Genomic DNA, 10,979 nt, shown 5'->3' on the forward strand with positions numbered 1-10,979 from the left:
GAGGTCGGCATCGCACGACCAAGGCAAAGAAGACACCCAGAAGAAGGTAAGAATATGGGTGTGGCAGTCACAATCCAGGGTCAACTTGAGGAAGGGGTGGAGTCAAGCCTGTCAATCAGGCCGCAGTTTGATGACCTCATTGTGGAGGCAGGGACGGAGATAAATAGCTCACTGGAGGGGGGACACACACTCTCCCTGTGAGACATTCCTGTTGACAAGCTACATGGAGCTACGCTGATGAAGCCAGAGACTTGGAGCTGGAGGAGCCATGTGGAGACCCACACCAGCGCTGAGATGCTTCCACCGCCACTGGATCCACAAGACTTTGCACCCACTGGCTTGTGATCTTCCTGCATTCGGCATCATGGCATGTGTTGTGTGAAGAGGAATTTATAGACTGGTATTGGACACATGAGCTAATATCAGACTTATGGACTTGATGTGGACTGGGCTGGGATGTTTTCTTAATATACAATTACTCTTTATATAAAGCTCTCTCTTATACACTATGAGTCTTCCTGGATCTGTTTCTCTCATCATCCCAGACCAACACAAGGGACTTCAGGAATGATTGTAACGGACAGCCCTGCAGCAACCGTGTGAACAAGCCACAATGCACGGATGGAAGGATACATCGAAAAACAGGGGTGCTCGGGGCGTGCGGAGGCAATCAGGAGGTACACCCACCTCTAGATACCGGATTGGCTGTGGATCTCTCCACATACAAATGGGGAGAGGCTGTGTGTATGCTCCGACCGGCCACAGAGCACACAAGGGGCACAGTCATGGAAGCGTCTGAGGCATCACCAGTCTCAAAGGCTAGAAGGAGAAACCTGACAGAAGCAGTGGCTCGCTGAATCAAACGGGGGACGAAGCGAGTTCGCAAGCAACTGCAGTGCAAGAAGAATAAGGGGGAGTGGGGGGGTGTCGCCGGAGCTCCGAGGCCTGTGTCTACCTTGGTGATATTTTGCACAATGAATGCTATTCCTACTTGTACTTGAACTTCCAGGTCCAAGCCCCAAGTTAAGTAGCTTATTTCTCCAACTTTCTCATTCTGGCTCTTCCAAGTCTCACTCTTAATCAGAGAGGGAGAATGCTGACCACAGGCCCTATTGTAGTTGGGGGCCCTTAAGCTGATTCTGACCCCGTGTGGGAAAGGAGAACTGCTCATACGATTTCCTAATATTTACAGAAGCAGGTCGCCCGGTCTTCTAGCCTGTGGAGTAGCAAGTGGATGCGAACAACCAACCTTTTGGTTAGCAGCCAAACATGGAACCACTGTGCAAGCAAGGCTCCTTCCTGCAAGTCCTAGAGCTTGAAACGAGGTGCGGGTTTCACAGGCCAAGAAGGCCTTAGCTCGGCTCGCCTTGTGGAGCAGGTAATAGGAGACAACTGGGTTCTCGGGCCTCAGGTAGAGCCTGGGTCTTGCAGGAGGGAGGCAGGAGGGCCTCTTATCCAGCACTTTAAGTAAGGCTATGGAGTATGCGGTGGTTTACCAGAGGGACTTTAACAATTCACACAGCTGACCTCAGGTGGCACCAACAATAAGGCACAATACTACTCAGTGTGCCTGTAAGAAAACGGCTGCCAATTAGACAAGAGGGCTAATGCCATCCACTACCAGACAACCAGAAGTGTGGCATGTGGGGAAGTCGATCTTAAACTGATAAAAATGCAGTCCTTCATGGACTTCAGAGGGGGCAGATCTCAAACCAGATCCAGGTCTCCCCCTCCCCAATCATCAATCCCATGAACCCAATAGATTCTTCGGGAGTGCCTCCCATGAACCTACCGATGACAAGGGTCCAGCAACGTTTCCTTCTCCTAGACAAAGGCTACCACAACCAACAGCCCCTAATAACAAGAAGCCAGGTGGTGTTTGCGGTAGTTTTCGTCGTGAACACCACAGACTGCACCCTGTACCTGTGCGTTAAGAATTTCCCAAAACAGGCTCAGCTAAAACGTCTTCAACCTCTTTTTTTTTTCTGATGTGCACCTCACTCTTCTTGTCTGGGGGATGTTGGGGGCTGTGTGGCCAACTTGATGGGGGCACGTTGCCACACCTTTCTTTCTCCAAAGAGCCCGAGTGGTTTAAGCCCCAACTTGTGGGTGGGCAGCCAAGCACTGACCCATGACACCCCCGGGATGGGAGGAAGGGCAGTGGGGTTTCTGAGACCATCGCTTGGCAAAGGGCACTGTGCACAGCCACTGATTTTCAGCCAGGCTCCATCATTCCCACCCTTGATGTCACCCCCAGCCCCCAATCCCTCCTCCCCACCTCCCCCTGCTCTGCCCACCTGACCGCTTTGCTGCTGTCCCGTGAACACACCAAGCCTGTTCCCACCCGAGAAACCTGCCTGCCCACGCTTCTCTGTCTGGAACATGCTTCCTCAGACGATGGACCTATGACGGGCACCTTCACCTCTTCAGGTCCGCTCCGTTCCGACTCCGTGTCCCGTCCAGTGGAACCCTGCCCCGGTCTGGGCCAGCCTCACAAGCACGGCTCTGAGCCCATTGTGGCAGCCACCATGTATCAGTCGGTTCACCTTGCTGAGGCGCATCCTCTTTCTTGCTGACCTTCCACTTCACTGAGCACAATGTCCTTTTCCAGGACCGGTGTGGCCTGATCACATGTCCACAGTATATGAGCCACGCCTGGCCAGCTCAGTTCCAAAGAGCATCCTGGCTGTGCGTCTTCGTTTGTGAGGGAGGCCTGCCCTAATGACAGCCCTGCCGCGAGCCGCCCACACCCTTCGTCCCTGCTCTCTTTTTCTCTCAACCCCAGCTGACTTGCTGTCTTTTACGGCTGCGTTTGCTGAAAGTCTGTCTAGCTGACTAGAACGTAAGTTCCACGAGGACAGACATATTCGTGTTGCATCCTCAGCGTTGAGAACAATATGTGGCCTAAAGTAGATAGTTGACAAATAACTTAATAGATTAGTCAAGAGAGAGAGAGTAGGAAGAAAGGGAGGGGGAGGGGGTTCTGATCAATAACATTGATCTGAGATGTTCCTTTGAGGACTAAGACATGCCTGACCATGGTATTTTCCATCGACTCATACGCATGTGAAAGTTGGACGTTGAAGACCGAAGAAGATTTGATGCATTTGAATTGTGGTGCTGGAGTAGACTATCGGGAGTCCCATGGACTGCCGAAAGGACAGGCCAATGTGTTTTGGAAGAAGTACAGCCAGAGTGCTCCCTAGAGGCAAGGATGGCAAGACTTCCTCTGACATACTCTGGACATGTTGTCAGGAGAGAGCAGCCCTTGGAGAAGGGCATCATATCTGGTCGTTGGGGGAGGGGGCAGCAAAAAAAGAGATAGACCCTCAACAAGAAGGATTGACACAGTGGCTGCTCCCTAAGGGTCGAGGAGTGTGGAAGTGATTGTGAGGATGGCGCAGGACCATGCAGTGTTTCCTTATGTTGTGCCCAGGGCCGCTATCTTCTGAGGAGCCCTGGTGGCAGAGTGGTTACGAGTTGGGCTGCTATCCGCAAGGTCAGCAGTTCAAAACCACCAGCCGTTCCCAGAGAGAAAGATGGAGCTTTCTCTTCCCATAGAGAGCTGTACACAGAAAAGTGTGTGAAGGGAGACGTCACAGTGTAAGACAGGACAAAATAATAATTTATAAATTATCAAGGGTTCATGAGGGAGGGGAAAAATGAGGAGCTGATACCAAGGGCTCAAGTAGAAAGGATATGTTTTGAGAATGATGATGGCAACAAATGCACAAATGTGCTTGACACAATGGATGGATGGATGGATTGTGATAAGAGCTGTATGAGCCCCCAGTAAAATGATTTAAAAAAAGAGTTGCGGTCTCCGAAACCCACGGGGTAGTCCTACCCTGTCCTGTAGGGTCATGAGTGGACATGGACTCGGTGACATGTGGTGGGTTTTTTTTAAGATCTATCGAATTACAAATTCTAGAACGTCCAAGTATATCAAAAGAACTGTCTCCTCCTTCAGTTGTTATAAAGGATTTTTTTAAACTGCTCCTTAGGGGTTCTGACACCGTACTCTTTATGGGCACAGACAGCTTCTTCTTTCTCCGGAGGAGTGGCTGGTAGGTTTGAAGTGCTGACCTTCCAGTTAGAAAAAAGCAAGAGCTAAGAACGTGAGCAAGCAAAACGCCCGCTGGATTCTGCGCCTGAGAGACGAGGAAGCTTGCAGGCAGCGGCTCTCCTTCAAGCCTTTCCCACCCACCTCCCAATGAAGACGCCGCTGGTCCATCCGGTAACTTTCAGAAGGAAAAGGGTGGTGCCTGTGCTTGTCCGCCTTGCCTTTCCTGTTTTTAAAGGAAAAGGAGCCCTGGTGGCGGAGTGGTTACGCATTAGACTTCCATCTGCAAGGTCTGCAGTTCAAAACCACCAGCCGCCCCGAGGGAGAAAAGAGAAACTCACTGCCATCGAGTCAATGCTGACTCAAAGCAACCCGGGGGCGTTTCCCAGACTGTCACTGGTCATGGGAGCGGCTCTCCGCTGTCCTCTAGGGTCACTGCGCACCAGTATTAGCTCAGTGGCAGTGAGTTTGCTTGGTGCTGATACAGGGCATCAGAAACAAAATCATTCTTCAATGGGAGAAATGCAAAACACAGGATTCCTCTTCCATTCACAGAAGCCCCACCATCTTTTTTTTTTTTTTCAATTGGACAGGCGTGCGGGGAGATGATCACCTCGTTTATTTCCAACTGCAATCTAGCGAGGACACCGGCGTTGAAGAAAATTGCTCAAGTCTCTGTCACAACCCGGCCAAGAAGATGGACACTCAGATATTTAAACCACAGAGGAGTCCCCTCCTCTAACGGCCGCATCTTTCAGGTACTCACGCCTCGTGCCCTGGTCAGGGTCCATAAGCGTCCCAACACCTGTCCACAGAGAGTCTGGGGCTGGTAGCTTAAGGACAAAACTCCGAGGAACGGCCATGACCCCAACTCACTTTCACTTCCTATGTGAGGACTCTCACTTTAAACGTTTGGGCAGGGAATAAAAAAACAAACCGACAAAGCAAAACTGGACTTCCATCCTGAAAAGGAAGTCGAAGCAGCAGGAGAGACGCAGGTCAAAGGAAGCCTGGTGGCACTCAGGTTAGGCGAACGGCTGCTCACTGAAAGTCGGGTGGTGTGACCACCGAGGGATTCTTCGCGAGAGGAGACCTGGCAACCTGCTCCTGTATCGGAGATAGCCTAGAGAGCCCTTGGGGGCAGTTCTAGCCTGCTCTCTGGGGTCGCGATGAGTAGGGACCGACTAAACTCAAACTCACAGCCCTCGAGTTGTTCCGCATGGCCCCCCTCTAGGACAGGGCTGAACAGCCCATCTGTGGGGTTCCCAGGCTGGAACTCTTTTCTTTTTAAAATCATCCGATTGGGGGCTCGTACAACTCTTATCACAATCCACACATCCACCCATGGTGTCAGGCACATGTGTGCATTTGTTGCCATCATCCTTCTCAAAACATTTCCTTTCTACTTGAGCCCTGGGTATCAGCTCCTCATTTTCCCCCTCATTCCCCCATTCTCCCTCGCTCACGAACCCTTGATCATTTATAAACTATTATTATTTTGTCACGTCTTACACTGTCCGATGTCTCCCTTCACCCACTTTTCTGTTGTCTGTCCCCAGACTGGAACTCTTTACGGGAGTAGAAGACCTCGTCTTTAGAACAACAATATAAATGCAAAGGGTGATGTGAAAGCTTTCTGTCCGTAGAGCTTCCTGAGCAGGGCTGTCAGTCATCAGGATGCTGTAGGAGGGAGCTTCAGAATGTCCATGGACAATGGAATGAAAAGAACATGGAATTTTCCTACGGACTTTCTGAAACCCCCTTGTCCTGGCTTAAAACACATATTCTCAAGCACAGTTATAAAATGCATGGTGTGCCCTCAATGACTCTTTCCCTAACATGTCCATGGTGGTTGCCAGATTCCGTGGAGTCCGTGACTCCCAGTAACATCCGTACGGCACGCTGCTGCCCTGCCCTGGCCCTCCGCATAGTCCTTGCTCTATTTGAGCTCCCTGCTGCAGCCGCTGTCATCAGTCTCGTCGAACGGCTTCCTCTCGTTCGCTGCCCTTCTACCTAGCACGATGCCTTTCTGCAAGGGCTGATCCCACCTGAAAATATGGCTAAAGAATGATAAGACAGAGGGCGTCCCTGGGTGACAACGCGTTAACACAATTAGCCGGTAATGGAAAGGAGGGTGGCTCCAGTTGTTCCAAAGACAAGTCTGATCGTGACATCTGAGAATCCAGCCCTCCCTGAAGAGAGTAAAGGGCACAGCCCTAACTCAAAATAGATTCAACTGCAACAGAGGGGGAACGTGCCCATTGCCTCCGGGTGGAATCGTGGACGATGGTTTGCTTCTGTACGTCCTACATTTTCTACAATGAGCACACAGTATGTTTCTATTCACAGTAAAATGATAATACAAAATGCCTTGGATATTCAACCTAATCAAATAAGACTACAAAGCGGTAACCCAAGAGGTCTCTGCATTAAAGTATAATCTTTCAATCTAGTCAACCAAGGCAAAGAAATGCCAGGTAGCACTGGAGCTGAACATAATGCAAGAGAGAGAGCAGGTTCTCTCCTCCACCGGCTTCTCTTGTATGAATAGTAGCTTTCAAACAGAAACCACAATCCTAGGGAAGGACACCAAAGGAGGGTTGGCGGTCTTCACACCTGGGCACAAAGCTGCCTGGGGGCCTCTTTAGCACAGCTCCATCAAAGCCCAACCGTGGAGGCATGAGAGTGAGCCATCTTTATACAGGATGCACTTCCAGGAGCTGGATCATCGCTGATGAATTCAGACACGTGCAGAAACCAGACCCCCGGTTCCATTCTGACTTCAGGAGAACAGCCTAACCCAGCACCCAGGGCACTGGGTCCTCCACCTGACATTTCAGGGGACAGCAAATCTAGGTCACCGTCACTTCTGTCTGCCCAGGTTCCCACAGATCAGAGACACACTCTTTTAGCATGCATTCTTGGCAAGGTGTGGAGCGGTCTTCCTAGAAACTGGAGAAGCTGGCCTTCTAGAATCTAGCCACTTTGTCATCCAACCAATATTTTCCTGAGCACCTACTTACAGGTGGGGACTTACAGGGTGGTACACATGGTTACAAACCAAAAGGTTGACAGTCTGAACCCACCTCGAGGCACCTCAGGCAAAAGGCCTGGCAGTCCACTTCCAACAGATCACCCGTTGAAACCCCAAGGGAGCACAGTTCTGCTCTGATGCTCACGGGATTGCCAGGGGTCGGAATCAACTCCACTCCACGGCAGCTGGTTTGGTCCCTGCCCTTCAACAAAGAAAAATTCTTAACGAAGACCAGTAACTCAGAATGTCAAAGACACACTTACACAGACAAAGCCCACTTCTGCTAAACCCACGCACCCATGGAAGATCAATTCCTGAAACTTATAAATTAGAAAAGCCCAAAAGACAATGGACCCTAGATTAGAATCAAAGGGAGCCCTGCCAGCCCCCTGCCAGCTGTCCCATTTTATTCTTCCTCTCCCTCCTCACACCACTCGCGTGATCTCTACCCGCCACTGGGACCGGGAATCATCTCTCCTGAAGCACTCTTTTTCTACTTCAGACATAGATAAGTGGAACGCCTGCCTAAGGGCTACCAATTTTCAGCAACATCATCCTTGCCAGGCTCCGGCCCCATCTGCGTCTCCCAAGAGGACCGAAACTGAAACTGCAGGGCCAGGCTAAAACACCAGCTGCTGGGAGAGCCTTCTGTGAAGCAAAGGTTGTGGAACTTTTCAAGGAAGAAGTTCAAAGCAGCTGAAAAGGATTTCACCTCTATCAGTGGTACATTTGAATGAAGAAAAAAAAAAAGTGTTCATAGGGACTCGGCATAATTTCTATGTCCCAGGTAATCACAGACAGATGGTGATGGAGAAGTCACAAAACAATATGGCATTCGGAGGGAGGAAGGAAAGAAGACCTCTCGATGAAAGTAAAGAGCCTTGGTGGTATGGTGGCGAAGGCCACCGCTGCTAACAGTAAGGCCAGTGGTTCGAATCCACCGACAGCTGCTGCGAGGCAAAGAGAGATGGCTGTCTGCTTCCCTAGAGCTGAGACTTGGAAACCCAGTTCTCCTCTGTCCTATAGAGTGGGGAGGTACTCGAATGGGTTCGCCAAGGCTGGGTCCAAAGAGATTCTCTGCAGTTAACACATTCAATAGGGAAGTATTGAAAGGAACACTTGCTATGGGCCGGGAAAAAATATCTATCAGAAGAGCATACTCAGGGCCGCGAATAATAAACAAATGCCATTTCCTGGGAGGAAAGCAGGCTTGTAAATGCAGAGGGCCCCAAGGGCAAGCGAAGGCTGAAAGCAGGCCATGGACAGAGAAGTCCTCCCGGGCGACCTTAGAACATGCTGGGCAACAGCATCGCCGAGTCCCCAAGCCTGGACCCACGTGAGCAAAAGGCTCTTTCTAGTCAGCAGGGCATTCTCGTCAGACAAGGAAATTTTAGCCAAGGGCCAGTTACAAGTTCAAAGTTTTCTTCCCAGCAGTTTGGCTGCGAAGCTACAAGTAGTTCCACCTTCTCTCCAGAATAACAAGCACCCCAACCCAAACCCAACTCACTGCCTGTTGTTGATTCCGACCAGCTCCGGCTCCCTTTCAGAAAGCCTTCTCCGCTGCACAACTGACAGACACCAAGATGTACAAGTGCCACCCTGCTGGATGGAGCTTGCTACTCGGCGCGGTTCTGCAGAAATGCCTCCTTGCTGGCCTGGGCGGTCCCGGTAAAACTTTCAGAGGCCTAAACCTACCGCTCAGGAGAAAGGATTTGTATTCCCATAAAGAGTTACAGTCTCCGAAACCCACAGGGGGCAGTTTCCACCCTGTCCTGTGGGGTCACTGTGAGTCAGAATGGCAGTGTGTAAAACAGACCTCTTTATTCAAGCTGTTTGAGCCACAACTTATCTGCCCACCACGCAGTATCCCAGCCCTGGGAATGGGTGGTGGTGGACGGGGAGCCAGGGATTGGGGAAAGAGAGGGCAGCCCACCCTGTTCTCCAGGGGGCCCCAGGAGCATGGCACCCTGAGATGCCCCCGACCCCACCCCACCCATCCGTCTGATCCTGCCAGCTGCAACCACTGCCTAACTGAGGACCATTTTTAAATTCCCTTGGAAGTTTCACAACCACTGGTTTGGGTGAGGAGACATACACGCCTGCAGTTTGCTGCCATTAAACTAAAAATACCCCGCTGCAAACAAAAGCCATCTTTTACAGGACTGGCTCCGGTGTCCTGAGGTTATATGTGGTGGTGGCAGACCAGATCCTAGGCAGCGTGGCTGCCTGAACAACTGTTGCTGAACAAGCCGCACACAGGGGCCATTCCTGTCACTGCGCTGTCAAGGAATCTCGCAGTTACGGGCCTTTGCGTTTTTGATGGAGAGAACTGCTTTAGTCCTCTCCAACAGACCCCAACACAGCCTTGATGAATCCGGGCTGCATCTGCTCAAGTTAGGTACATACTGAAGAGAGAAGGGGGGGGGGGATTAAAAACCCCAAGCCCCATTATTTCCTTGGAGGGAAATGTGTTTCTAGCTCCCTCCTCCTTGCAATTAGGAAAGCAAATTATTACTGGGAGTACACTGCGAAAGGCAACTAGAAGGCGCAGAAATGGGATTTCCCGGCCACAGTGGCCTCGTGAGAGGCTGCTGTGGGGATGGGGGGGTCAGTCTGGGAGACTCCCATGACCTAAGAAGCCACCTCTGCGGGTTCTACCTGTTGGGTTTCCAAGTTGGGCTGCGAACCCCTAGCAGATGGGCGCGCGTGGTCTCCCCTCCCGCCCCAGATCCCAAACTTAACTTCCAGCTCCTGGGAAGGGGGGATCTAGACTGTCCCTCAACCCGGATTCTGATTGGGAGCTTGCCAATACCAAGAGGGAATGCGGGGAAGGGTCTCGGACAGGCTCTCGGGGAAGGCCGGGAAGGGGCTGGGGCAGGGGTGTCTCTGGCTGCTCCTGAACGCAGAAGTGGGGGCTTCGCCACCTGACGGCCAGGCCAGACCCAGCCAAAGTTATCTCAAAAATTGCAGGGGCCATGGCGCCCCCCCCCCCCCAACTCTGAGTCCCCTAGCGCAGGGTCCCCGGGGAGGTGGGGGTGGAGCAGGCTCCATGGGCCCCATCCCCAAGGTCACCACGAGGCTGGATCCCGGGGGCAAACACTGCCGGCAGGCTCCGTCCCCACGCTGGTGGAAGAGCAGAGCAAGGCACCCAAGCCCTCCCCACACCTGCTCTGCGCTGCGCCGAGCCCCGGACACGTGGGAGTCGAGCCCTCGGGTTCCCAGCCCGCTGCAGGGACTCGCCACATCGCTGGGGCGTGCACCGTTGGTGCCCGGTCCCCAACCAGGAAGAGGCAGCATGCCCAGGCGTAGGGCAGCCGGCGCCCGGCGCCTCTTTCATCCCCAGACCGTGGCAGGGACAGAGAGGGAGTTTCCATTTCTTCAAACCAACCCCCCAACCCTGGCAGCTTCTTGAAACCTCTACCTTTCCCTGCTACCTCGCAGACAGACAGACGAGAGACACAAAGGAGAAGGAAAGGGGAGAAATGCCGCCCCTCCTGGTCTCATCCTCCAGTCCAGGACCAGGAGGAAGAGGGCGCACAAGAATTCTCCTCCGCTCCCGGCGCGGTGACCCGGGCAGCCACCGGCGGCCGCGAGCCCGGAGGTGGCCGGCGACGAAGAGGTGAGGCTGGAAAAGGCAGGAGCCCGGCAGAGCTTGGGAGCGAGAGGGCGAGAGCGAAGAAAATACGTATCCAACAAAACCACGCTAACGCGCCCCCTACCTGGGTGCAACATACTTTGGAAATAGAAGATGACCAGGATAAAGGATCCCAAGCAAGTGGCCAGCACCATCCGGCAAATTCGGTTCATCCTCATCACTTCCAGCAGCGCCGGCTTCATGGCTTTGTCCTGGATGCCGGGGCCGGGGCGTCCGGGAGGTGCTCC

The 10,979-nt window shown here is 52.4% G+C and overlaps 1 protein-coding gene across 2 annotated transcripts in view; it reads right to left on the reverse strand.

Annotated features, from left to right (window-relative positions):
• Positions 1–10,949, reverse strand: part of CHST11 (carbohydrate sulfotransferase 11) — a 282,576-nt gene extending 271,627 nt beyond the window's left edge. Inside the window, exon 1 of one of the 2 annotated variants that reach the window (XM_004700339.2) lies at positions 10,832–10,949. In XM_004700339.2, coding sequence (XP_004700396.1) covers positions 10,832–10,934 — 103 coding nt within the window. In that variant the 5' untranslated portion in view covers positions 10,935–10,949. Of the gene's footprint in view, positions 1–10,816 lie in introns of both variants that reach the window. The other variant, XM_004700340.2, reaches the window with a different exon arrangement.
• Positions 10,950–10,979: the final 30 nt, after the last annotated feature.

This window comes from Echinops telfairi, unplaced genomic scaffold (genome assembly GCF_000313985.2).
Source record: "Echinops telfairi isolate 266 unplaced genomic scaffold, ASM31398v2 ScPeMD7_2;HRSCAF=8, whole genome shotgun sequence".
Classification (NCBI taxonomy): domain Eukaryota; kingdom Metazoa; phylum Chordata; class Mammalia; order Afrosoricida; family Tenrecidae; genus Echinops; species Echinops telfairi.